This window comes from Gnatocerus cornutus, chromosome 5 (genome assembly GCF_029298725.1).
Source record: "Gnatocerus cornutus isolate USDA-ARS CGAHR chromosome 5, icGnaCorn1.1, whole genome shotgun sequence".
Taxonomy (NCBI): domain Eukaryota; kingdom Metazoa; phylum Arthropoda; class Insecta; order Coleoptera; family Tenebrionidae; genus Gnatocerus; species Gnatocerus cornutus.
The window spans coordinates 14,149,667-14,177,644 of NC_142237.1; the positions used below are offsets into that span (position 1 = coordinate 14,149,667).

At 33.7% G+C, this 27,978-nt stretch overlaps 5 protein-coding genes across 7 annotated transcripts; 3 read left to right on the forward strand and 2 right to left on the reverse strand.

Annotated features, from left to right (window-relative positions):
• The first annotated feature begins 143 nt into the window (after positions 1-143).
• Positions 144-1,817, forward strand: LOC148174883 (sialin-like). The gene is made up of 3 exons (XM_088036599.1): positions 144-251; positions 382-1,236; positions 1,284-1,817. The coding sequence occupies exons 1-3, from the start codon at positions 221-223 to the stop codon at positions 1,793-1,795; spliced, it is 1,398 nt and encodes a 465-aa protein (XP_087892725.1). The 5' UTR covers positions 144-220; the 3' UTR covers positions 1,796-1,817.
• Positions 1,818-4,208: 2,391 nt separating this feature from the next.
• On the forward strand, positions 4,209-7,528 carry LOC148174884 (putative carbonic anhydrase 3). The gene is made up of 7 exons (XM_088035831.1): positions 4,209-4,573; positions 4,920-4,958; positions 6,336-6,485; positions 6,535-6,655; positions 6,699-6,801; positions 6,851-7,084; positions 7,134-7,528. Exons 1-7 carry the CDS (start codon positions 4,522-4,524, stop codon positions 7,323-7,325), a joined length of 891 nt encoding a protein of 296 aa, XP_087891957.1. The 5' UTR covers positions 4,209-4,521; the 3' UTR covers positions 7,326-7,528.
• Positions 7,529-7,687: 159 nt separating this feature from the next.
• LOC148174885 (ATP-binding cassette sub-family C member 4-like) lies at positions 7,688-17,103 on the forward strand. The gene is made up of 9 exons (XM_088037509.1): positions 7,688-7,807; positions 7,856-8,080; positions 8,126-8,559; positions 13,809-13,965; positions 14,014-15,234; positions 15,283-15,610; positions 15,659-15,809; positions 15,856-16,086; positions 16,132-17,103. Exons 1-9 carry the CDS (start codon positions 7,731-7,733, stop codon positions 17,037-17,039), a joined length of 3,732 nt encoding a protein of 1,243 aa, XP_087893635.1. The 5' UTR covers positions 7,688-7,730; the 3' UTR covers positions 17,040-17,103.
• Positions 17,087-22,110, reverse strand: LOC148174886 (putative multidrug resistance-associated protein lethal(2)03659). The gene is made up of 11 exons (XM_088037499.1): positions 22,054-22,110; positions 21,285-21,390; positions 21,003-21,236; positions 20,523-20,953; positions 20,317-20,473; positions 19,065-20,273; positions 18,670-19,015; positions 18,470-18,620; positions 18,191-18,415; positions 17,198-18,141; positions 17,087-17,142 (listed from the first exon to the last, which is right to left on the reverse strand). The coding sequence occupies exons 2-11, from the start codon at positions 21,368-21,370 to the stop codon at positions 17,104-17,106; spliced, it is 3,822 nt and encodes a 1,273-aa protein (XP_087893625.1). The 5' UTR covers positions 21,371-21,390; positions 22,054-22,110; the 3' UTR covers positions 17,087-17,103.
• A 399-nt stretch (positions 22,111-22,509) lies between these two features.
• On the reverse strand, positions 22,510-27,875 carry LOC148174887 (putative multidrug resistance-associated protein lethal(2)03659). Of its 3 annotated transcripts, XM_088037507.1 has the most exons (11): positions 27,830-27,875; positions 26,712-26,826; positions 26,430-26,663; positions 25,950-26,380; positions 25,743-25,899; positions 24,494-25,699; positions 24,083-24,431; positions 23,884-24,034; positions 23,603-23,827; positions 22,613-23,556; positions 22,510-22,561 (listed from the first exon to the last, which is right to left on the reverse strand). In XM_088037507.1, the coding sequence occupies exons 2-11, from the start codon at positions 26,795-26,797 to the stop codon at positions 22,541-22,543; spliced, it is 3,804 nt and encodes a 1,267-aa protein (XP_087893633.1). In that variant the 5' UTR covers positions 26,798-26,826; positions 27,830-27,875; the 3' UTR covers positions 22,510-22,540. The 3 variants fall into 3 exon arrangements, with proteins under 3 accessions (XP_087893633.1, XP_087893632.1, XP_087893634.1); XM_088037506.1 differs by lacking the exon at positions 27,830-27,875 and having other exon boundaries at positions 26,712-27,036; XM_088037508.1 differs by lacking the exons at positions 26,712-26,826; positions 27,830-27,875 and having other exon boundaries at positions 26,469-26,551.
• Positions 27,876-27,978: the final 103 nt, after the last annotated feature.

Genomic DNA, 27,978 nt, shown 5'->3' on the forward strand with positions numbered 1-27,978 from the left:
CTACGGCAATAATTCTCTGCTTAGTTTAGTCGAAATAATTATTATTGCAACAATAAATTATTATCTATGCTTACGTCACTTCTGTCTAGAGTAATTACATGTACATATTCACGCTTGTTTTACTTTTAAATATTGTAAAATAATTTAAGTTACAATGGTTGACGAGATAACGAGTATATGACATGATTTGATAAGTGCGTGCTTGTGTGGTTTTGAAAAAATGGAAGAAAATGTACAGATAAAAACGAAAGGTAGAAAAATCTAAAGAATGTGCTTGATAATGTTTTGATAACAATTTATAAATCCAAAGTAGACTACCGCAGTTCAATTTTCTCTTATCTCAACACAACAATTCATTGAACTTAAACATGTTTTTTGCAGGGCTCCTTACTTGCAGAAAAATTCTCTGCTTCATGGTTATAACATGTTTCATGGTTCACTACATGATCCGAGTGAACATGTCAATAGCAATCGTAGAAATGGTAGCGACAAACTTCTCAAATTCCTCTCTTCACGGACCTACTTTCCACTGGGACGAATATCAGAAAAACGACATATTAGGTTGCTTCTTCTGGGGATTCCTCCTCTCAGCCATCCCAGGAGGTCGTTTGTCGGAGATCTACGGCACGAAGAAAGTTCTAGGAATCGCAATGTTAATTTCTAGTTTTCTGACCATCATCACTCCTTTCGCGTGCTATTTACACTACTATTGTGTTTTGGCCACAAGAATTCTCTTGGGGCTAGCTCTGGGAGTGTCCTGGCCGTCTATTCCCCCGCTTGCGATAAAGTGGGTAGCTCCAGAAGATACATCAAAATTTATGGCTCATACGATCGCTTGTTCTCTAGGAGCTGGAGTAACACTGCCAGTTTGTGGATATGTCATCTCGTATTTGAGTTGGCCGAGCGCTTTTTACATCACTGGGGGGATATCGCTAGTGTGGTCAATTTCTTGGTTTTATTTGGTGTATGATTCGCCACAGAAACATCCGAGGATTAGTGAAGAAGAGAAGAAGGCTATAATTGTGGAAACGCGCCTCCATAAAACTAGTAGTAGTAAGAAAAGAATTCCTTGGATCAAAATTCTTTTGTCTGGACCAGTGTGGGCTATAGTAATAGCAGATATTTGTCTGCAATTCAACACTAACATGGTTTTGAACGAGTTACCATCCTACATGGACCGGATTCTGCATTTCAACATCAAGCAGAACGGTCTACTATCAAGTTTACCTTACTTTGGTAAGTTTGTATAATCGTCTGGTATTTACTACCTAATTTAATTTTAGCTACTTATGTGATGGCTGTTATCTTCTGCTACATTGCCGATAAGTGGAGAAAAACAGAAAAACTCTCGACGTTAGCCATAAGAAAATTATTTACCTCTCTTTCATTTACCGTCCCGGCCGTTCTATTCTTAATCCAAATATTTTGGGGATATAAAGCCGTTGTTTCTGTGGTTGTATTTACATTATCACAAGGATTCTTAGCTGCCTCAACAGCGGGATTTATATCAAATAGTATGGACATTTCTCCGGTTTATTCCGGAACAATTTTTGGTATTGCGTTTACTGGTGGTGCTTCAACTGGTTATTTTTCATCCAAGCTTGTCGCTTTTGTCACCAATGAAACTGTAACTTTCAAACAATGGCAACCGATTTTTGGACTTCTTGTTGCTCTGGATGTTGTTGGATGTATTTTTTATTGTATTTTTGCGTCTGGAGAGGTTCAACGTTGGAACTCAGGAGAGCGGGAAGGTGTGGAAATGGTTGAACTTAATCGGGATAAAAGTGGCGATTAATTTATTTGTGAAAAGTTTTTTTTATTGCTGCCATGTAACTGTTTAAGTTAAGCTTTATTTAATGCAATTTTTTCAATTTATGTGTATTTTTTTATTATTAATAGTTTATTTACTGTCAACACAAACATGTTGACATATTAATGTATTTACCACGATCTGCTGTATAATTACGACCTGTGCATTTGTGCAGTTCGACTGTTTCTCCGCATATGCTTTGGAGGCCGCCACTGCTCGGGCACTTTTGGGAATATTTTACCATATTGGGTTTATTACCAACATTGTTTTTGACATTTCAAATTTTAAGTTTGAATTTTCAAATTATTACACGTTGTTTGTTGCTTTTTCAAGTTTTCGTTGTGTGCTCTGTTTACGATTGTTCTACGTTTGTGTTTTTTGGGGCTTTCAAAAGTCAAAAATCTTACTAACCCCAAAATTCAATTTGTCAACAATGTCAAAAGCGCCCGAGCAGCAGCGCCCTCCTCGGCAAAAAATGCGTTTTTTCGGAAACATTCTTGATACGGGGAAATGAGATTTTGCACAGGCCGTAGATATACAGCAGGTCGTGGTATTTACAATAAATTAAATTGTAGAATTAGAATAACGTTTTCTTGTCTTCATTTCCAAAAGTATACTATAACAGTTTTAGGTTATATACATTTTCACTCCACTCTTAAATGAAAGGAGAAATAAAAAACACAATTGTTAAATCTACCTAATAAAAATAGCTCGTTTCTCATTAAAAATGTTGAAGTAACAGCATATCTAAATAAAAATTCTTTTTAAAACAGTTGGAGCTCGTTTTTATGTGAATTTAATGGAAATTTTATGACTTAAAATACCTGCTAATTTTATCACAAAATCAACGCATCTGTTTATACAGGTTTAGCTAAACCGTTCTACTTTATATTTCTAATTTTATTGCAAATGATCATTTCAATTGAATTAGTGAATTAGATAGACACAAAATCTGGTAAACCACTTGATTTTAAAAGTTAAACTACAAAAGCAATTCTCACAATTATTTTTCACCTAAAAATGTGCGGGAAAAATTGAGTAAAAAAAGTTAATTTCTGTTATTGATAATAATGACACATGTACCTACTATTTATTTTATTTACAATTAGGTATTTATTAACATTATTCTAATTGCATAATTAAAAAATTAAAGCACTTTCAAGGACTCGAAACAAACCAAATTGAGAAAACCCACCATAAATTTTGTCTCCCACTATACCAATAAAACGACCGACCTACAAGTTAAAATTAGGAATCATAAAAACTATTTACAAAGGAAATACAAATACGCTTGTGATGCAAATTATGCTTCCATAATTTTAAAAGCACAATTTTTATATTTGCTTAAAGGAAAAGGTTTCTTTATAACTCTCTAACTCAATTAAATTTACGTGATGACCACACTTAAAAAGTAACCAAATCTTAATTGGTCTATGTTAGTCATCATGAGCAACTAGGACTCAACCGATCATAATTAATTGGTCTAACATATTTGCAGTATTATTTTAAAATTGTTCAAATAAGCCATCAATAATAGCGATTCCCTTCATCAAATTCTTGTTATTAAAAGCAAAAGTGGTGTGGTCTGACCAACATTACAAGTTCTTGACGTCCTTGAGTTCACCTAATTCCCACACTTCTTGCGTACTCCCAAGGTCGACCGGTTGCTCGTAATGTGAGGAGTATAGAACTTCTTGAAGGACGTCTTCCTGGGCTTGTTTTGATTGGTCCGCTCGTTTACCGTTACTAGAAGCTTTTTAAATGGGAAAAATTAGAAAATATGCAATTCGATATTTGATTTGGAAATTCCATCGTTATTTTTGGTTAAAAATAAATGTGATTCTTTTATTTCAAATTATGTCATCCCTACGAAAATATTACACGATTGGCTGTTTTAAAAATACGACAAGAACCAAGTTTCCTATTGAAAAATGATCTTCTAGGTGGGTATTAGTCAAATCAACTAAATTGATTGGTCTTAACTCGTCCGCAATCTCCTGTTTAATCTGCAATAAGTTAATTAATTGAACTTATTGATTGTGCAGTTCAAGTGGCAAATTAAATTACAAAATACAAGAACAAAAATATTGCCTGCCACATGTTTGTTGGTAAGTACCTAGATATACCTACTTAATTTTTTAAATACAATTTTACAATTTATTAAAGCAGTTTTCAGCAGTTTTATAAAAATTTGATTAGGAACAAACTAATAAGGTGCACTAAAAGAGAACTGTCGCAATTACATAGTTGAGCAGTTATTTCTTCATATTTTTAGACAATCTAATTTCAAAGATTCTTGGCAACTCACAAACTCAGATTAACGGCAATAAAGAGAGTCACCAAATTATGTAAATATATTAACAAGGAAGCCGATGTATTAAGACAGTTAGTGCTGCCGAGTCTAATAAAGACCAGAGAATAATACGGTATTCAACATTCATTAGAAACTATTTTATTGGCATATGCGGTGTTCGTATAATAGTGACTTTTTTAGTTCCTAATTGGTGCAAGTTTTACCTTTAGGTCGTATTTAACTTACTGTTGTAGCAAAATTTTATCGTTAAAAGATTATAAATGTAATGGATGGATGTGAACTGAAAAGTCAAGTTTATTTTCGTATTGAGGGGCAGTTTGCCAATATGCTGTCAGATATTTCCTCAGAAGATAGTTAGAACGACTTTTATAACTTTTAGTTGTTTATCACAGTCAACATGATTAGGATATCAGTGCTGTGCATTTTTGTTTTCAGTTTTTATAGTGCAGGTGCGTATTGATTTTGGTTTTTATTGTTATTTTTGTCCCACGCGAAAAACATACAAACACCATGCAAAAATAAATGAAAGATTATCACAGTAGAAGATTTAAACATTCTTTTTTCTTATTTTAATCGTGGGGTTTAAGGTAAACTGTCAATAATTTTAATTAATGTCAAGTAGAAAAAACAAAATTCTATTATTTAAAAATCCTTTAATTCTTCGTTAAGAGCGACTTTTATTTGCCGCAATTAAAAATTAAGACCTCCATCCTCATTGTTCCCTTTGAAATGCGGCCAATTATTTTTGATCCATGGAAAAATACCACTCAAATCTTGCTAAATCGTTATTTTTAGGGGTGACATCGGCAGCAAGATGGAACTATAAAGATCTGGGTAAGTAAAAACTTTGCTAATTTTTTGTTTTTTTTTTTTATTAAAAATTCCCGTAGCGCATCATAATCGTTGCCAAAATGAAATTTAACACAATCGCAATGCTCTGGTCACGACTTATTTTAGAACTTACCTACTATTTATTATTTGAATTTTAGGATGCGTTTTATTAGCTTGGATAGGACAGTTTGTGTTGATTTTCAGAAAAATTACTAACTGAATGTTGAAATTATGATTTTTATGTTCTAAACAACCACCAAGCCAAAATGCGAAGTTAATTCATTTTCTTGGAAATGAAATATGTGTAAAACAAGTATTTGGTCTCTTAATTTTACGATTAGAGCCATTTAAATGCGTATTTAAATTTTCTAAAACTTGTTTTTTAATTTAAATTTAATTATGCGATTACGTTTTTTTCTGATTTTTCGGTCTTTTCATCATATTTCTTTATAAGATTTATTTGTTTTGTTTTTGGCTCTCTAGGATTAATAAGATATTAGAATTCTTAATTTTTGCTTGTGTTCTAGAGATTGCAAATTTTATTAATAATTTGACACTTAACTATTTGGGATTAATATATTATTATGTATTATTGCATTCTGTAAATACAGATTATCTGCTGCTTGTTTAATTCATTAAGAAAGTCCAATTTTCAGATTATTTTACACATTAAATTTTAATTCTTAAGATTTTTTTCAATATTTTGAATTTATATCAGTCTATTTTGTTTGATTTGTTTATACAGGATGTCCCAGAACTTGCGCCCCAAAGAGAAAGAGCTTATGGAAGCAACAATTGTGAACAAAAATTTTGAAATTACAGTTTTTTAGCTCAAAAAATAATCGAAATAAGATAAAAAAACGGTAGCCAATCTCGAAGCTGAACAGAATTTGTACTATCATCCATTGGTCAGATGAACATTAGACTCTCGTTGCCTAGGAAATTGGGATAGCCTTTTACTCCACTTCTCGAATAAGCTTTTGGGATTGGTTGTTAATTTTTTATCAGTTCTCCAATACTATTAAACGTAGTCAATTTTTGTTTTAAAAATTACCATCTGTTTTGCTGTCGCCATCCTTCTTTGCTCTCTGGGGCGCGAGTTCTAGGACACCTGTATCTCACGAATTCCTTAAATGCGTAGGTACATTTAGTTTCTTTAATTTTTTTTTGGTTTTGAGTCTTTTTTCACTTTTTTCTTTAATTTTGACTGTTTTTAGACTATTTTGGTTTCATAGAATAAAAATTTTAGATCTTTAGAGTTTATTATTATTATTCTAAAACTATTCAACATTTAGATTCCTTATTTTGGAAGTTTTATTATTTTTGCAAAAAACATAAATAGGAAATAGCACGTTTGCATCAAATCAATTTGTTTTGCAGATCAATGGCCCAAACAGTGCGCAGTAGGTAAACATCAATCTCCAATTGACCTCTCTCCGGACAACGCAGAAGGAAAAACATTTCCCCCATTTATATTTGAAGGATACGACGAACTTTATCCTTCGACCATAAGAAATAATGGTCACACAGGTAAACCAAAAAAAAATTTAAAACGAATCTAAACCAAATCACATTTTAGTTGAAATACGATTGGAAGTTGCTCCTAAACCCGCACTATCAGGAGGTGGTTTAAGTTCGAAATATGCTCTAGATTCTATTCATTTTCATTGGGACTCAGAACATACTATTGATGGCAGAAGGTAACAGAAATTGGATCTAAATCAGACCTACAATTTTTTTTAGATTTCCTTTGGAGTTGCATTTGGTGCATTACGACCGCAGAGCTGAAGATCTGGTTCATGCTTTGGCAGTTGGTCGTGTAGCCGTATTGAGTGTGCTTTTTTACGTAAGTACACAACACTTTTTATGTAAAAGGCAACACTTTTGTGACGCAGGTTTCGCCCGACGAAGACACCGAACTTTTTCCCATCTTTGATGCAGTCCAACAACTACAACAAAAAAGGACTGTTAATGTACCCATATCAATCCCAAGAGTAGAATTAGATGATTTTCTACCTCGCGATAGAGCAGGGTTTTATAGGTACAATGGTTCTTTAACTACTCCATCTTGCAACGAGGGTGTACTTTGGACAGTTTTTACCAATGGTTTACCCATTTCGCAAAGACAGGTTTGTAAAGCTGTTCCATTACCACACAAAATATGATTATTTTTTTCAGGCAAAACTCTTCTCCAGGTTATATACTAACGAAAATTTACCCATGGAGACAAATTACAGACCTTTGCAGGACATTAACGACAGAATTGTTTACTTGAAACTTAGCGATATGGAGAGTGCCGGATATTTGATAACTGTTGGAAATTCTTTGAAAGTGTTTATGTTGGTTGCCACGTTAATATCTGTTTTGTAATTACGGTGGACATTGTTTGGACTTCATAAATGTTGATTTATAGGTGTATTTAAGTTGAGAACTTAACAGAAATGTGTTATTTTTGTAAAAACTGCTACAATAGCAGGCTACTAATATGTTACAAAAATATTACTTTTAATTAATGTTGTGCCATAAAAATGTATCAAAATCCAATAAATAATAGATTGGGTGGGATAATTGAACTGTTGTGTTTTCGATTCTTGACGTTTCAAAATATATTTTTATCGTTCTAAAGCAACTAACTTAACTTTACTTCTTGATACTGTCAATCAACTTTATCGTTAAATTTATTACGGCAAACTTTTTAATTTTATTATCATTTATGTTCACTTAAAGTTTAATTGAATAAGCGATTTCTCTTAGTTGGCTAAAAGAAGTGAAAGAATGGAAAGTGACACTAAAGAAAAAAGACGAGTAAATCCAAGACAAACGGCCAATATTGTTTCTAGAATAACTTTTTGGTAATTTAATTTAATTATAAAAGTAAACGTTAAAAACTAAGTTCGAAGGTATATAATAAAATTGCTTCGAAAAGGAATTAAAAAAGAGCTGGAAGAACAAGATTTATATGAAGTAACCCAAGAACTAGAGACAAAAAGGATTGGGGAGCAGTTCCAAAAAGAATGGGATTTACATAAACATCAAAAACACCCCTTGTTTCTGGTTTTCTGGAAACTTTTCGGAATACCATTCGTCTTGCTGAGTATATCCGTAATAGTTCTTGTGGCTAAAGAGTAAGTAGTTAGAAGCTTCTTCTCTCTTTTATTAGTAATTTTTAGTGTGATTCAACCATTGATCATCAGTAAATTAGTTTTTTATTTTACTCCAGGTCAAACTGAAACTACCAAGTTTGACATTTACTTGTTCAGCATACTTTGGATAATATTTTACTTCATTAGTGTGTATACAAGACAAAACTATATGTTTCATGCAGAAGCACTGGCAATCAAAGTCCGAACTGCTATTTGTTTTTTAATTTACACAAAATGTATAAAATTGCGTGTAAGCAAACTGCAGCATATTTCTTTAGCCAAAATTGCGAGTTTGATCACAAAGGATGTAAATGTGTTGGATCAAAACTTTCTTCATATGACTTACACTACCATTGGATTGCCTACTCTTATAATTACCATTTTCAACATGTTTCAATATGTTGGAGGAGTTCCGACACTTGTTCCACTGGCTGCAGTTCTTGTGTTTCTGCCACTGCAAGGTAAGTTTGTGATGAGAATTATTCAGATTTATTGTTTCTACTATTGTCTTTTTGCTACTAGCTTGAGAACCTGTAATGTCGCTAATTCCGAACTGTGAAATGAAATTCTTCTCCAACAAGTGGATAAATAAAGCGTATTTTGGGTTGTCTATATTAAATTAAAAATTAAAATTTAAAAAATAAAATATTTTATTGGTTTTAGATTACGTAGAAATTTGTATTCAAAAATTGCAAATGGCGATATTTATATCTTAAAGCAACTCTATCTCACTTGGATTGAGTGATGAAAAGATACTTCAAAGTTCGACAAAATTTTTAAAAAATTTTGATGAACTGCTACATTAAGATTTTTGATTTCTTGGAGATTAGATAAAATTCTTCAGGGTGTTTAATAGTTTTTGAAGACTTTTAAAAGTATTAAAATTCTATAAAATTTTGTGTTTTTTAAGATTCTTCAATACATACGTCATGTTTTCAATTTTAAGATTATGAGCATTTTTTGAAATTATGCCTTTTAAAACTGTTTAAGTTTTCTTAGGATTTTCGAGATCTTTAAGATTCCGTAGGAATTTTGGGGTGTTTCTAAAATTGAGTATATTAATTACACTTCAGAATGATTGAGAATTCTTCACTGCTCCATCAGAAAATTCTGCATGAAAAGGAGATGATTTTTTGAGATTTTTTTTCAGGATTTTTTTAGACTACTCCAATAATTGTTCTACGAGGTTTTGACTACTTATATAAAATTTGGAGAACTGATTTGAAGATTCTTATAACATTAATTCTAAAAAATTGGTTTTTCGAGATTCCTTAAAATTTTTCAGAATTTTTCTACCGAAGAGGTAGAAAAGTTTCGGTTAGATAAAACAGTTTAATTTGTTTGTTTAGAAACCTTCTCTTTATTAAGTTTTAACACCAAATGCAAATACATACCAAAGATAACTGCAATAGAACAGCATTCTCTTCATTTCTGCACTACTCAAAAATTTTGCCTTCATACTTATAAAGCAGTCAACAACTATTTGTCATTTTAATATCAGTAAATAAACATCATTTCTTGGCACTTCCAATTTATTTTATCAACAACAAACAATTTGTTAGTCAACCATTTTACCTGCCATTATCATAAAATATCTGTTTAAATTTTGAACGCAGTTTGCTATTAGTGCTAGTTGGTTAAGAAAAGTAAAATAATGGAAAGTGACATTAAAGAAAAAAGACGTGTAAATCCTAGAGAAATCGCAAATGTTATCTCCAGGATAACTTTCTGGTAATCGATTCTAACTATGAAACAAAAAGTTACAAATTAAATTTGAAGGTATACAATAAAACTGTTTCGAAAAGGATTTAGAAAAGAGTTGGAAGAACGAGATTTATATGAAGTAACACGAGAACTTGACACGAAGAAAATTGGAGAGCATTTTCAAAAAGCGTGGGAAACCCATAAACAGCGTAAAAACGCTCTGTTTGTGGTTTTCTGGAAAGTCTTTGGAAAACGTTTTCTCTTGCTTAGTACTTCCATAATAGTTTCAGTGAGTCTTAAGTGAGTTTTTAAATTCTTATCTCTTCTTCTATAGTCATTTCTTAATTTTTAGTGTGATTCAACCAGTGATCATGAGTAGATTAGTTTTTTATTTCACTCCTGGTCAAACCCAAACTACTAAACTTGACATCTACTTATTGAGCATAGTTTGGATGTCAGTTTACTTTATTAGTGTGTATTCCAGACAAAACTATTTATTTCACATAGAAGCGTTAGCACTAAAATGCCGAACTGCAATTTGCTTCTTAATTTATTCGAAATGTATAAATCCGCGTGGAAGCAAATTGCAAAATATTTCGTTAGCTGAAATTACGAGTCTTATCACGAAAGATGCAAATATGTTGGATCAAAGTCTTTTTCATGTGGCTTACGCTGCCCCAGGATTTGCTTCTCTTATAATTACCACTTGCTACATGTTTAAGTTTGTTGGAGTACCAGCACTTGTTCTCATGACGGCAATTATCGTATATCTGCCACTACAGGGTAAGTATTCCGCGAGAATTATTTAGCAAATTTAGTACTTTGTTTGTTGTTTGTTTTTGTATATTTTTCTCTTTTTTTCGACTTTCTAAATCTATGCCTTTTGTTATCAATTATATTTAAACTATTTTTCTTAGACATTTTTAACGTATTTACATAATTATGTATCATTTTACGACTAGTTAATATACAAAATGGAATGGGCCTAAATAAGTTTGTTGTCACAAAATAAAAATAAAATATCTTTATTACAAAAACGCTTCTAAACTGCGTTATTATGTAAAATTCAGTTCGTAAGAACGTGTTTTTAAATTTGTACTACTTGTTTTCTCTCGGGAAAATGGAAAGTGATAAGAAAGAAGACAGAGAAGAAAATCCAAGACAAACCGCAAATATCTTCTCCAAGATTACTTTTTGGTATACTCTTTGCTTTTTGCTATTTGATCTATCACAACTAACTTAAAGGTATACCCGCCATTTGTTTATAAAGGGCCAAAAAAAAGAACTACAAGAAGAAGATTTGTATGAAATAGTCCCAGAATTAGACACACGTAAAATTGGCGATGAGTTTGAAAACCAATGGAATTTACAAAAACATCGACAAAATCCGTTTTTTATAGTTTTCTGGAAAACGATCGGTTTACAATATTTGTTGATTAGTCCACCAACAGTTCTCACCATTGTCATCAAGTAACTTAAATCATTTTCCTGAGCACAATTTAGAAGCCGTTTTTAGTGTCGTCCGACCAATTATTACTGGCAGATTGGTATTTTATTTTACTCCAAATCAAACCGAATTGTCGAAATCAGATGCGTATTTTCTGAGCGCACTTTTGATAGTCCTTCACACTCTTGATGTGTACACAAGACAGAATTATATTTTCCCAGCTGAAACGTTATCCATTAAATTTCGAACGGCTATTTGTTCCATGCTTTATACAAGATGTCTGAGATTGCCTGCAAATCGATTACGACACATTTCGTGTGCTAAAATTATTATTTTGATCACAAAGGACATAAATGTGTTTGATCAATTTTTTTATAATAGCCTGTTTTTTAATATTGGATTGGTTTCTCTTATAATTCTTTGCTGCTACATGTATAGGAATATAGGGATGCCGGCATTGGTGTTGGTGATTGCAATTGTAATATCTTTATCTATTCAGGGTAAGTTTTAACTTTTTAATGTTAACTTTATGAATGCTAAGCAAAAAAAAATACCTTACGTCACGTTTCATTGCTTCGAAATTTTTGGTAAAATTGACGAAGCCTCTAAATTAGCAGTTAAAAGTTCTCTTGAATAATTCAGTGCAATACGCGTATTGCTGTTGTTTGTTTAAACCAACATGGCAATAAATAACTTCACACAATTAAGTCTAACAAACTAATGAATTACTAGTGTTTAAGGTTTTAAAAAAATTATCATTTTTCCATTTGGATTTATTTTAATGTTCTCTTCGTTTATCTTTTCTCCATTTCTCCTATATTTCAAGCAAATATCATGTTAATTTTAGATTTAATTATTCTAAATGGACAAATAAAGTTTTTCAATACTTTGGCGTTAATTCATCAGAAAGTCGTTCGGTTAGGTCCCACATAAACAGAATTTCAAAATAAAATTTCTTGATTTTTTTATTTTCTAAAATATTCAAATTTTTAATTAGTTTTCATGATTTCTATTTTTTTGTACATATTTAGTATTTAGTCAATAAGTTGAAACAGTTTTCCTCACTTCATTTTACTTATTCTTTGGTTTCTGGGAGTATTTTCTATTCTTTATAATAATTTATCTTATTCCTATATTCTAGGTATATTCGTGGATATTATTGTTTGTTTTTTTCATGGCTTTCTTCTTATTTTTGACTGTCCTATTTTCATTAATTTTTTTAATCTATCGTAAGTTTCTCCTTAGAATAGATTCCGATTGATGCAACTATGCTTCTATATCAAACATATTTTAATTTTTATTCCAAATTCAGGATGACTATAAAATTTATGGCTAAACAAAAACCACATTTATCAGAAGCACAGTTTTAAATTGTATTATTATGGTAATTTGACTACGCAATGACTAGACTTACTTAAGTACTTTTAGAATTTAATTTTAGTTGTTTTTAAAGTTTAACGCCATGGAGTGCGAAAAGCAGCAAGAAAGACAAAAAAATCCAAGACAAACAGCGAATTTTTTGTCGAAACTCACCTTTTGGTATACTATTTGTTGTTAATATCTTTTACTAAAACACTTTGAAGGTACACTCGAACGCTTTTTGTAAAAGGGTTACGGAAAGAACTTGAAGAAAACGATCTTTATGATATTACACCGGAATTAAATACTCTTAAAATTGGAAAAGCAATGGAAGACAAATGGAATTTACACAAGCTCCGGTTAAATCCTATGTTCATTGTGTTTTGGAAAATGTTTGGGATACGTTACATTTTGTTCAGTTTAATTTCTCTGCTGACCATCGCTACTAAGTAATTTACTAATTTACGAATTTCCACAGAAGACAATTTAAGTCTGCTTTTTTAGTGTTGTACGACCAATTATTTTGGCCAAATTAGTTCTTTACTTTACACCAAATCAACCAAAATCCAAATCTGGCGCTTATCTTTTAGGACTGATTTTGATAGGAGGTCAATTTCTGGAAGTGTACACTAGGCAGTATTATATGTTTGCTGTGGAATCGTTAGGAATCGAAGTCAGAACTTCTGTTTGTTCGTTGATTTATACTAAGTGCTTAAGACTTCCTGCAGGTTTAGTACAAAGTACTTCTTTTGCAAAACTCACCAATTTGATCACGAAAGATATCAATTTGTTTGATATATTTTTCTTTAATTTAACTTTGGCTTGGAATGGGCTCATTTCTTTGATCATTATTTTTTACTTCATGTACGACCATATAGGAGTCCCCGCTGCCGTCGTTGTCGTTGCTGTTTTAATGTATCTACCATTGCAGAGTAAGTTTTAAAATAAGTTAAAAACTAGCGGAAAGATTATTTGCTTTTGATGTATTTTTAGTTTTTTTTTAATTATTTTGGTGCTCTGCTACTCTAGAACTACGGCAGATAGAAAGAAAGTTGCGATTTGCGTCATTATTTTCTTTGCATTTTTATTGCCAACAACTAAAAACATTTATTTATCAATTTACCACATAAACCTATTTCGGTTACATCTGTTTTTAGAATCGTTATTTCTTTCTGTTAAGTCCCAAATCTTAATTTTCAGTTCTGGTGGGACTATGGATCGCTTCTCTAAAAAGGGCCACATCAGAGAAAACTGACATCCGAATCGACTACCTCCAGAAGGTTCTTTCCAGTATACGAAGCACAAAAATGTACGTCTGGGAAAAGTACCTCGAGAAAAAAATCACACAAACAAGAATGTAAGACACTTTAGTCTGTATCAAACAACAATATCCGCTTTATTCTAGAAAAGAAATGGATATCCTATTAAAAATGTTCAACGTCTTGTTTCTTACAATCGTAACAGCGATAATATTCAACAACGTCACATTTTACCTAACTCTGATGACCCACGTCTGGCTTGGAATTCCGATGAAAGCAGAAACAATGTATTTCATTACAGGTGTATTTTTGAGCGTGTCTTTTAACTTAGGTACTACTTTTCCATATGGGACGTTTTACACAGCACAAGTAATCGCAGCTATCAAAAGAATGCAGAATTTGCTCCTGAAGCTGGAAAAATATACTGAGAAAAAAACAGTGCCCATTAATGAATCTTCGTCGAATCCAAAAATTAAAATGCACAACGCCGTTGTTGAAATAGATGAAAAAGTGGTCTTAAATAATCTCAGTATAGATATCAAGCGAGGATTGACTTTGGTAACAGGTCATGCAAGCAGTGGAAAAAGTGTTCTTTTAATAACGATCTTAAAAGAGTTTGAATTATCTTCTGGGAGTTTAACAACTGAAGGAACATTATCGTACGCTTCGCAAGAACCATGGCTGTTCCCGTCAACAATAAGACAGAATATCATATTTGGCAGCGAATATGACGAGAAGCGGTATCAAGAAGTGATAAAAGCGTGTTCTTTACAATACGATTTTGATGGGTTGGAAAAGGGAGATTTAACAATTGTTGCAGATCGTGGCATCAACTTAAGCAAAGGACAACAAAGCAGAATTAACCTCGCCAGGGCTATATACAAGGAGTGTGATATTTATCTTCTAGACGACTGTTTGTCGAGTCTAGATTCATTAGTAGCTCGTTCCATCTTCGTTAATTGTATTTTAAACTTCTTGCACGACAAGATTGTGGTCTTGGTCACTTATAACACGAATCTAGCACCTTATGCTACCAACATGATAAAGCTAGAAAGAGGTGCAATGAAACTAGAAAGAAACATGAATCCCAAGACAGAAAACATGCTTGAAGAATCTAGTTTTTGTAAAAAGAATTCTGAAGAAGAAACTGATCTAGAAGAAAAAGATAGCGTTTTAAAGTCATTGATCCCTATTAATCCTAAGAATAAAATCTATGGGGAAGAGAAGAGAACCGGCGCTGTGTCTTTACAAGTGTACAAATCCTATATAACATTAGGAGGAGGAGCGCTGTACGCTTTTATGATCTTTTGTCTCTTCATTCTAACTCAATTCTTTGTCAGCTACAAGGATAAGTTGATCAGTCAATGGTGAGTCAGTTCAAACTGTGACAACTTTACTGGTATGTTTGGTTTTAGGGCAAACATAGAAGATAACATTTCGGCTCTGAACAGCACCAACAGCTCTCAATATTTTGAATTAATTGAACAGCGTAACAATCTTCTCTATCAGTACACGTTTTCCATAGCTGGTCTCTCCGTTACAACGCTGATTCGAGCTTACTCCTTGTTCACTTTATCAAAACGAGTGTCAATCAACTTACACAAAAAAATGCTGCATTCTGTTCTCAATGCTAGTTTAAGGTTCTTTGATTCGACTTTTATTGGGAACATAGTAAACCGATTTTCTAAAGACCTTGTTACGGTGGATGAAAACATTCCTTTTCCCATGTTGCATTTGACGGCGGTAACCAATCAGTCAGAAGTCGTCAAAATCTATTAAATTGTTTTTCAGATCGTGTTTGAAACCATAGGGAACTTTCTTTTAATCTCTTCAACAAACCTGAGATTTTTGATACCAACGGTACTACTTTTCATCTTTGTGTTGATCCTGAGATCTTTGTATCTAAGAGTTGGAAGACCGCTCAAACGCCTGGATGCTTCTAGTAAGTAATTTCGTTGTAATAACGAAGTGTTAATAATAGTTTCTAGCAAAAAGTCCAGTAATTGGATACTTGAACGCCACTTTGGAGGGACTACTTTCAATCAAAGTGTTTCGAGCAGAAAAACTTTTGAAGGATGAGTTCGAAAGACACCACAATCTTTACAATTCTGCGTCTTACTCGCATTTGTGTTGCTTGAAAGCTTTTGTTCTTACAACCGATACCTTTGTGGCAATCTTCATTGGTATTGTTATATTGCAATTTGTGATATTTGACGAAGGTACGTTTTAATATCTATAATCAAAAATTTACAATGTTTTTTCAGGTGTTCTACCAGGTGACGTTGGACTTGCAATATCTCAGTCGTTCATGATGGGCGGAGTTCTTTACTACGCTTTTTACAAGCTCGCGGATTTAGAAACACAAATGACTTCAATGGAGAGAGCTGTGGATTATGTTAACATTCAACAGGAAAAGAAAGTCGGACGAAGAATTGACCAGTGGCCTAAAAAGTGCGAAATTAAATACGAAAGCGTCAGTTTATCGCTAAATAACTCGAAATCATTCTTATTGAAAAACATTAATTTCGTGATCAATCCCAAAGAAAAAATTGGTATTGTCGGTCGAACTGGTGCTGGTAAATCTTCAATCATTTCAGTCCTCTTCCGATTGTACGATTTTGAAGGAAGAATTACAATTGACGATGTGGATATCAAAACTCTTTCACTAGATTTCCTGAGATCAAAAATCTCCGTTATTCCACAAGATCCCGTCTTGTTTCATGGAACAGTGCGTGAAAACATCGATCCAGAGGGAGTGTACGAAGATGATGAAATATGGAAATCTCTCAACACCGTAAATCTCAAATGCTTCATTCCGAAGCTAGATACCGACGTAAAAAATTTAGATTTCACTTGTGGACAAACGCAATTGATATGTTTAGCTCGAGTTTTGGTTAAAAAGAACAGAATTTTGGTCTTGGATGAGTTGGTTGAGAATGTGGATTCGGAAACAGAAAATTTTGTCAATACAATTATAAACCAAAATTTCACTTCATGTATCGTCATTAAGATAGCTCACAAGTTGAAATTTGTCATGGATTGTGATAAAATTCTTGTGTTGAATAAGGGTGAGATCGTCGAGTATGACAGTCCTCAAAAACTACTGGAAAATAGATCTGGGTTATTTCATAAGATGGTGAAATTCGGGGGTGTGGAATTACAAGAAGATTAGATTATTGATTTTTTATTTCAAGACATTTTTAAAAACACTTAAATAAAAATACTGCAATCGTGTACTATAGAATTCCAGAATCCTTCTTCTTCCGATTGAAACTCTACAATTAAATTAAATACAAGTTAGAATCAAAGAGTTGGTTTTACTGTACTTACCTCCTTCGCAATTTCTGTTAAATTTGCGCTCATTTTCGTTCCAGTGTCCAAAACCAAATCGTAGAAAACTCCCTTCTTTTGCAATAAAGCGTAAGGCTGATCAAATTCCGCAGCATATCCGTCATTCATTACTAAAATTTTGTCTGAGTCCATGATGGTATGCAGTCTATGCGCGATTGTTAAAACAGTACAGTCTGCAAAACTTGTTCTTATAGTTTGTTGTAATAATTCATCAGTTTGAGGATCAACATTGGCAGTGGCTTCATCTAATATCAAGATTTTGTTATTCTTCAATAAAGCTCTCGCTAAACAGACCAACTGCTTTTGCCCAACACTGAAGTTTGAACCTCCCTCGGCTAAATTACTATAAAGGCCTGAGGTTAGCTCTGATATAAACTGCTTCAATTTGACTTTATCCAGAACGTTCCAAATTTGATCGTCCGTGTATTGTTCGAATGGGTCTAAATTGTAACGCACATTCCCCGAGAAGAGTACAGGTTCCTGAGGAATAATCGAAATTTTTGATCTGAGCGAAGAAAAAGATATAGTCTTTGTGTCCACATTATCGATGTAGACATTGCCTTCAAAGTCCACAAGTCGGAAAAGAACGGAAATTAATGACGACTTTCCAGCTCCCGTTCTGCCAACAATTCCGACTTTTTCTTTCGGATGGATGATAACATTTAAATCTTTAAGAACGTGCGGGTCATCTGGAGAATACCGCATCGAAACGGATTTCATTTCAATTCTTCCTTTCTCGGGCCAATGAGAAGCTGGTTTAGTCGTCGTGTCTTTTTCAGAAGGAACATCAATGTACTCAACTACTCGTTCCACGGAAGTCATTTCGTTTTCTAGTTCACTGAATTGTCGGATTCCCCATTTAAACATTCCCGTGAAACCTAAGCTTTGGGTAATGACGAAACCTACAGTGCCGCCGTAGATTTCTTGAAACTTACTATTAACAAAAATATTTTGTATTGAAGAGGTGCGTACCTTGGCTGAGTGCTAGAGCTGTTACACAAAGCATGTAAAACAGGCAAACTGAGTCGATCCAAATAGCAAAAGCACGGTTTGTTGCATAGCGCAGGTAAAAGATTGAATTGTTAACATTTTGATGGTCGTCAAATTCGTTTTGGAGAATTTCTGCAGCGTCGTACGCTCGGATCGTAGACAAGCCTTTTACAGATTCGGATAGATGCGAAAAAATTGGACTTCGAGCTAAAATTCATACAAATTGCAAAAAAAAAAAATCTGAGAGAAACAATTATTTACTTGTCGATATCAGTCTGGATATTGCTCTACTAGTCGTTATGTACACTATCCTTATAAAATACATTGCGACGAAAACTATAGTACCAGGAATAAGAGACCAGTAATTGACAAGAAAAATAGCCAACAAACTTCCGGCAATTCCAAATGTTAGCTAAAAATTTTGATTAATTGAAAATGATCACTTTGTTTCAATTACTTACCACATCAATATCCATCAGTGTGTGTGGAAGACTTTCATCTACATTTCCGATATCTTTAGAGAATCTGTTCAAAACCCTTCCTGAAGAATTTGTGTAAAAAAATCTCATTGCCGCATTAACGACGCTGTTAAACATTCGGTCATGCAACTTAACGGATGCTGCCATACAACATCGAAAGAACGACATCGAGCGAATAGTTGAAAACACCAACAGTAGGCCAATGATTCCAGAATACATGTAAATACAATTTTCTTCAGTAAAATACACGTCTTCAAAATATGAGATAAGTGTCGTATTTCCAGTATCTGTCAGATTTTCGATCATTTTCTTTTGCTCTAAATTAACCCTTTAACAAAACTTATGACAATTCTTTAAAAATCGTGTAAACTACTTACCAGAAAGTCAAAAAATATCTTGAACCCACTGTCAAAACCTCCGTACACATGGACATTATACACAGAAAAACAAAAGTAAAATAAGTGCCGCAAGCTCGCAGGTACGTCCCGTAAATCTTTTTCGCAACTTTTCCAGACGCTCTTGTTTCTTCGTCTTCTTTCTGTTCTTTGTTATTTTCTACCTCTTTCACTTCTTGAACGTTTTCAGTGGTTTCAAAACTCTCTGTATCTTTTAAGAGTTTTGTGAAATCTTCACCTGAAGCTTGCAGTTCGTAGTAATTTCCAGATGCAGTCACAGCTCCATTAACAATTAAGTAAATCTTGTCCACAGAGTTTAAGTACTGGACTTGGTGAGTGACAAGAACCACACTTTTGCTTTTTAAGTAGTTTTTTATGCAGTTGTTGAAAATTTGTTTACCGACACTTGCATCAACTGCTGATAACGGATCGTCTAGGAGATAAATATCAGCATCTCTGTATACTGCCCTGGCTAGATTAATTCTGGCTTTTTGGCCTCCACTCAAGAGAATCCCACGTTCGCCGACAATGGTGTTATCGCCATAAGGAAACTGTGTTATATCTTCTTCTAACGCGCACGCTCTGAGGACTTTGTTGTACTTATCGGCAATCATAGGTTCGCCGAAAAGAATATTTTGTTTCACAGTGCTAGCAAACAACCAAGGCTCTTGGTTTGCGTAGGATATTCGGCCATTTGTACTTAAAGAACCTTCGCTGAGGGGCAGTTCACCAAGACATAGTTGAAGAAGACTGGATTTTCCTCCACCGATCGGTCCTATGACTGCCACAATTTGCTCAGGTTCTACCGCAAAATTAACATTCGTTAGCGTGTTTTTTGTGGACTCTTTAGACCACTTTGCTGATGCCTTTATTAAAGATAGCCCTTTCTTTAAGGAAATATTAGTAATAGTTTTCTCCATTTCTTCCAGAAGCAGAAACTTTTCTAATCTTTTTACAGAAACGTTAGCTTGAAGAATGTGAGTGAAAGCCCACGCAAGACGATAAGAAACTGAGTCGATTAAAAGGTTGTAAAATGTAGTAACAACATACACATACTGTGCAGTTGGATTATTTCCGCTCAAAACGTATACTAATATGCACAGAAATATCGATGTCTTGTCAATAACATAAGAGAACGCTGTTGATATAGCAGTTAAATAGTTTCCAACCTTGATGAAATACATTTCTTTCCTAAAATTATAACTTCAGAACAATTCACACTGTTTAAACCTACCTTCTTATTGCATCTATAACTTTAACGAACGGTATCTCCCAAGTGTATATTTTAATAACTTGAATTCCTGATATTATTTCGTTCATGTGACGAATTCTTTCGTCAGTTTTTAAGGCAGTTCGTAATCGGTAAGATGCTGATTTCTTACTCAGGAAAACTAAAATGCAAAATAAATTATGTGTTTAGATGCAGGCATTTTTCGTTACTTTGGACCGGCATAAATCCAATAACTAAACCAAATCCCACTAATGAGGTAAGTCCGGACGTGTAATATAAAAGATATAAAACAAGAATGGCTTGTAAAGGTGCTGTCACAAGTCCATTAACAGTCCCAAAACTATTGGACAATTTGGTCAGATCTGTTGAGAGCAAATTCATGATTTGTCCTAGGGTAGTTTCACCCAAAGCTCTTTTACTAAGCTTCAAACTCTTTTGATAAAGCAAAGACGAACACGCACTTTTAATCTTCAGTTCTAATTGTAGGAAATATAAAAAATAGTAATTTCCGACAATTACGTCAAGAAAACTTGATAGTACTATAATGGATGCGTACAATATTGCATCATTCTCCGAAATCGCTGTTTCACCCGGTAAATAGTAACCCATTAATTTTCCTAAAGCTAACGGACGGATCATTCTAAAAACAAATTATTTAAACGGAACTGAAACTGATTAAGAAAAGTTACTTTAATCCGAATTCTATCACAAAGTTCATAGTCAGTGACCATAAAATTTGCCATTTAAAAATATTCCAAATTGCTCTCCACAACGAAGGTTTAACACTTTTTTTTACTTCTGCGTGCCAAATGTCTTGTAGCTGCTTACCAAGCGTCTTAGCATTGTGACGCTTTAGAGTTTGATAAATGTCTTCTTCAGACAAACCTCTTTTAATTCCAGTGCGAAAAATAGGAATTGTCCAGCTAAAATAACATTGCTAAACAAGGTATTAGTTTAAAAAAAAACCGTACCAATAAAAGAGATCCGACAAAAAATTAGATTTCTCTTGAGGATGAGGTTTAAGTTTGTATTTTTTCGTCACACTTTTGTAATCCATTTCAAAGGTTCAGATACGTGCTGTAAAAATAAAATCTTCAGCAAATACACTTTAATAAAGCAACAATGAGAATTGGATGTTTCCTCGTTAATCACTGGAACAATATTTAACTTAAAAATATTTTAACAATTTAAAACAATAACTGCTGTTTTCTGTCGCGTCGAAAGAAGTGCGGGTAAGAGACAAAAATTAGTTTTTTTGTAAAATCAAAACAATTTAGCTAATTAAAATCTAATTTGCGAATTTCGACCTTACATGAGTAATTTTCTCAATCACGTACATCAAGTCCGGACTAAGGGGGGGGCTAAGGGTGCTGTAGCACCGGGCCCCACTTTCCCAGGGGCCCCTTGCCACGTAAAAATTTGCTATAGAAATTGAAAAAATACAAATCAAGTACGTACGGATTTCTTTGCATAATTTTATCGATGGGCCCCCTTTTACGATTTAGCCCCGGGCCTCAAATTTTCTTAATCCGGGCTTGACGTACATGCATCCAACTAAATATCAAGCTTTGTATTGTCTATCTATCTATTTGTCTATTTGTTTGTAAAAATAATAATTTTGATATCAACGACCAATACCAAACTTGATATAATTTACTGCTAAGCGATTGGTTCGATTTCCCCAATTAAACTTAAATTTACAAACATAATAAAAACATTTAATAATTCAAAAAAAGTTACTTTTTCAGAAGTGTAATTTCGAGAACACCCAAACTGGACACAATTCATCAACTAACTGATCTGTGAATTGTGAATTAAAATGTTCATTGGATTCCGAGACTAATTGTTTGATAATAATGCAAAATGTTGTGAAATATTATGCGATCAACACGTGGTCGACGACCTTGGTTTCTCTGCCAATGCGCTACGGTCTCCGGAGTGGCATACTTAGATAGTTTTGAAAAGTGAAGTGCAGTGATTTTAATTTAGGGTCTCCGAACGAGTAGTTTTATATGTACAAAACGATAATCTACAAAGCACTCTATAAATTTTCTGGTTGCCTACATTATTGTTCTCCTTGGTAATACAGTTTAGTCTGATTTGTTTTAGAGGATAATGAAAATGGTAGGTGTGAAATTAGCTTCATTTTTAAATATGGTTTTATTAAGTAATAAGAATAAGACTTTAGAAAAAATACTGCAATTGTCGACTATAGAATTTCATCATCCTACTTTTTCCCTTTGAGACCCTACAATTAAATTAGAATTAAATTAGAACCATCGAGTTAATTTTACTAAACCTCTTTTGCAATTTCTGCTAAGTTTGCGCTCATTTTCGTTCCAGTCTCTTGAACCAAATCATAGAAAATTCCTTTCATTTGTAACAAAACGTAAGGGTGATCAAATTCTGCAGCATATCCGTCATTCATCACTAAAATTTTGTCGGAGTCCATGATGGTGTGCAGTCTATGCGCGATTGTTAAAACTGTGCAGTCTGCAAAACTTGTTCTTATTGTCTGTTGTAACAATTCATCAGTCTGAGGATCAACATTGGCAGTGGCTTCATCTAATATCAAAATTTTGTTATTCTTCAATAAAGCTCTCGCTAGACAGATCAACTGTTTTTGCCCAACACTGAAGTTCGAACCTCCTTCTGCTAAGCTATTATAAAGACCTGACGTTTGCTCTGATACAAACTTCTTCAATTTAACCTTATCAAGAACGTTCCAAATTTGATCATCAGTGTACTGCTCGAATGGGTCTAAATTGTAGCGCACACTCCCAGAGAAGAGTACAGGTTCCTGAGGAATAATCGAAATTTTTGATCTGAGTGAAGAAAGACATATGGTTTTCGTGTCCACATTATCGATGTAGACATTGCCTTCAAAGTCCACAAGTCGGAATAGAACGGAAATTAAAGATGACTTTCCAGCCCCCGTTCTGCCAACGATCCCGACTTTTTCTCTAGGTTTGATGGTAACATTTAAATTTTTAAGAACTTGCGGGTCATCTGGAGAATACCGCATCAAAACGGATTTCATTTCAATTTTGCCTTTCTCAGGCCAATTAGATGCAGGTTTAGTCGTCGTGTCTTTTTCAGAAGGTACATTAATGTACTCTACAATTCGTTCCACGGAAGTCATTTGATTTTCAAGTTCACTGAATTGTCGGATGGCCCACTGAAACATTCCCGTGAAACCTAAGCTTTGGGTGATGATGAATCCCACAGTGCCGCCGTAAGTTTCTTAAAATTAACAATTAAAACAATCTTGTTTTCAAATGGTACTTACCTTGGGACATCGCAAGAACTGTAGCGCACAACATGTACAATACACATATTGAGTCGATCCATATCGCAAAAGCACGATTTGCATTAAGATACATGTAAGTAAGCGAATTGTTAACGTTTTGATGGTCGTGAAATTCGCTTTGAAGAATTGCTTCGGCGTCATACGCTCTAATGGTGGTTAAACCTTTTACAGATTCCGATAGATGAGAAAAAACGGGGCTACGAGCTAAAAGTTACGCAAAAATAAATTGAAATTATCTCGAGAAAAGTAAGAATTTTTACTTGTCGACATCATTCGAGACAATGTTCTACTACTGGCCATATAAACGGTCCTGACAAAGTACATTAATATGAATATTATACACCCAGGGATGAGAGACCAGTAATTCACAAAAAAAATTGCCAATAAACTTCCAGAAATTCCGAATGATAGCTGGAAATTTTGGTATTTAGAATGACGACGTTCCGATTTAGTTCTTACCATAGCAATATCCATGAGTATATGTGGAAGCCTTTCATCTACACATCCGATATCTTTAGAGAACCTGTTCACTACCCTTCCAGAGGAGTTCGTGAAAAAAAATCTCATTGCTGCTTTAACGATGCTGTTAAACATTTTATCGTGTAGTTTTATGGACGCCACCATGCAACTTCGGAAAAACGACATCGAGCGAGCAGTTGAAAACACCATCAGTAATACTATGATACAAGAATATATGTAAATGCAATTTTCTTCAGTGAAATACGTTTCTTCTAAATCAAAGATGAGTGTAGTCGTATTTTCAGCATCTGTCATATTTTCGCCCATTCGCTTCTGTTCTAAATTAACCCTTTAATAGAAAAGCGTTTTTTAGAAAACTGTACCTACTGTTAGTAATAAATTACCACTTACCAGAAAGTCAAAAAATAACTTGATCCCACTCTCAGAATTTCCGTAACAACCGACATCATACATAGAAGAAAAATAGTGAAGTAAGAGCCACAAGCTTGTAAGTACGTAGCGTAAATTTTTCTTTGTACTTTTCCAGTGGCTCGCGTTTCTTCGTCTTCTTCCTGTTCTTTTTTATTTTGCACATCTTTCACCTCTTGTTCATCTTCATCGGCTTCAAAAGTCTCTGTGTCTTTCAACAGTTTTGTAAAATCTTCACCTGAAGCTTGAAGTTCATTGTAACTTCCAGATGCGGTCACAGCTCCGCTTACAATTAAGTAAATTTTATCCACCGAGTTTAAGTACTGGACTTGATGAGTGACAAGAACCACACTTTTGCTTTTTAAAAAGTTTTTTATGCAATTGTTAAAAATTTGTTTACCAACACTTGCATCGACTGCTGATAACGGATCGTCTAAGAGGTAAATATCAGCGTCTCGGTATACAGCCCTGGCTAGATTAATTCTGGCTTTTTGTCCTCCACTTAGGAGAATTCCACGTTCGCCGACGATGGTATTATCGCCATAAGGAAACTGTGTTATATCTTCTTCCAACGCGCACGCTCTGAGGACTTTGTTGTACTTATCGGCAATCATGGGCTCGCCGAAGAGAATATTTTGTTTGACAGTGCTGGCAAACAACCATGGCTCTTGGTTTGCATAAGATATTCGACCATTTGAGCGGATTGAACCTTCACTAAAAGGCAGTTCGCCAAGACACAGTTGAAGAAGACTGGATTTTCCTCCACCGATCGGTCCAATGATTGCCACAATTTGTCCAGGTTCTACACCAAAATTAATGTTCGTTAAAGTGTTAGTTATGGAGTCTTTAGACCACTTTGCTGATACTCTTGCTACAGAAAGCCCCTTTTCTGGAGAAAATTTAATTCTCTTTTCTATTTCTTCCAGTTGCAAAAATTTTTCGAATCTTTCTACAGAAACGTTAGCTTGGAGAATTTGAGTAAAAGCCCATGTAAGACGATACGAAACTGATTCCATCATAAGTCTGTAAAACGTTGAAAGGACGTACACATACTGGGCAGTTGGACTGTTTCCACTTAAAACGTACACTACTATGCACAGAAATATTGACGTCTTATCAATAAAATAAGAGAACGCTGTTGATATAGCAGTGAGATAGTTTCCGACTTTGATGAAATATATTTCTTTCCTAAAATAAAGTGTCCAGAAAAATTCATCTTATTTAAACTCACCTTCTAATTGCGTCTATAACTTTAACGAATGGTATCTCCCAAGTGTATACTTTAATCACTTGAATTCCTGATATTATTTCGTTCATATGGCGAATCCTTTCATCGGTTTTTAGGGCAGTTCTTAATCGGTAAGATGCTGATCTTTTACTCAGAAAAACTACAATTAGAAATAAATTATTTTGTAAAGATGCAGACCATTTTTCTTACATTGAACAGGCACAAATGCAAGAATTAAACCAAATCCGACTAATGAGGTAAGTCCGGACGTGCTATATAAAAGATATAAAATAATTATGGTTTGTATGGGTGCCGTAATAAGTCCATTAACGGTTCCGAAACACTGAGCTAATTTGGGCATATCTGTTGATAATAAATTCATAATTTGTCCAATTGTAGTTTCACCCAAAGCTCGTTTACTAAGCTTCAAACACTTTTGATAAAGCAAAGACGCACACGCAGTTCTAACCTGCATTGCTAATTGTAGGAAGTGTAAAAAATAGTAATTCCCGGCAATTACATCGAGAAAACTTGTTAGCATTATAATGGATGCGTATAATACAGCATCATCTTTAGATAATGCCTCTTCACCTGGTAAATAGTACCCCATCAATTTTCCTAAAGCTAACGGACGAATCATTCTAAAAATAAATTATTTGAAATGAATTGAAACTGTTTAAGCAAAATTACTTTAAACCGAATTCTATTAAAAAGTTCACACACACTGACCATAAAATCTGCCATTTGAAAATCTTCCAAATTGCTCTCCATAACGAAGGTTTATCATTTTTTTTCACTTCTTCACTCCAAACGTCTTCTAACCGACTTCCAAGCGCCTTAGAGTCATGACGCTTGAGAATTTGATAAATATCTTCTTCGGATAACCCTTTTTTTAAGCCAGTCCGAAAAAGAGGAATCGTCCAGCTAAAATATTGTCGCTAGATAACGATATTAGTTTGAGAAAAATTCTACCAATAAAAGAGATCCGATACAAAATTCGATTTTTCTTGAGGATGTGGCTTGAGTTTGTATTTTTTTGTCACGCTCTTGTAATCCATTTCAGACGTTCAAAACACGTATTGCAAATCTAAGTGCAAATAAGGAACAATGAGGAACTGGCTCTTATTAATCAGTAGAACAATATCGAACAAAACACATTTTGACAATTTAAAACAACAGCGCAACTAGTTCTTTCAGAGGTGTCGAAAGAAGTGGACAAGAGAGAGTTGTCCATATTTATATAACATTAAATTGTTTTTTTTTTTGTAAAATTTAAACAATTTAGATGACTAAAATACGATGTGCGTATTTTAACCTTAGATGAGTCATTTTCTGAATCATGCCGGTATTTGTAATTAGAAAATAAATACAAAGCTTGCATGGTGTTACCTAACTGTTAAGCTCTTTGTAATAAATAATAATTTAATATTACTAATTTAGCATATACGATCAGTGGTAAGCGATTGGTTGAAAGAGGGACTTCCCCACTCAAATTAGATTTGTTAACCCATGTAAACATTTGTGTGACAACCCAATAAAAAATCGTTACTTCAATATATTTTAATTTTAGAGCTATGGGAAGTATTTGAAGGAAACCCCGGAAAATAATAAATTGTGTACTGTTGTCTATTTCAAACGTTCATAACACGTGGTCTAAAAATAAAATCTTCAGCAAATACCCTTTGATAAAGAAACAATAAGAATTGGATGTTTTCTCTTAATCACTGGAACAATATTTGCTTGAAAGAATTTTTCTAATTTAGAACAATAACTGTTGTTTTCGGACGCGTCGTATAAGTGGGTAAGAGACAGTAATTCGCTTTTTTGTAAAATGAAAACAATTTAGGTAATTAAAATCTAATCTGCGTATTTCGACCTTACATGAGTAATTTTCTAAATCACGTTCATGCATTGCCAACTTGGTATTACCAACTGTCTGTCTATTTGTAAAAATTGTATAATTTTGATCATAGCGACTAATATCAAATACGATAACTGCCAATTTGCTGCTAAACGATTGGTCCGATTTCCCCAATTAAAATTAGATTTACAAACATGATAAAGACAGTTGGTTATTCTAAAAAAGTTACTTTTCCAGAAGAGTAATCCTGAGGACATCTAAACTTGACACAATTCATCAACCAACTGATGTGTGAATTGTAAATTGAAATGTTCATTGGATTCCGAAACAAATTGTTTGATAATAATGCAAAATGTTGTGAAATGTTATGTGATCAAC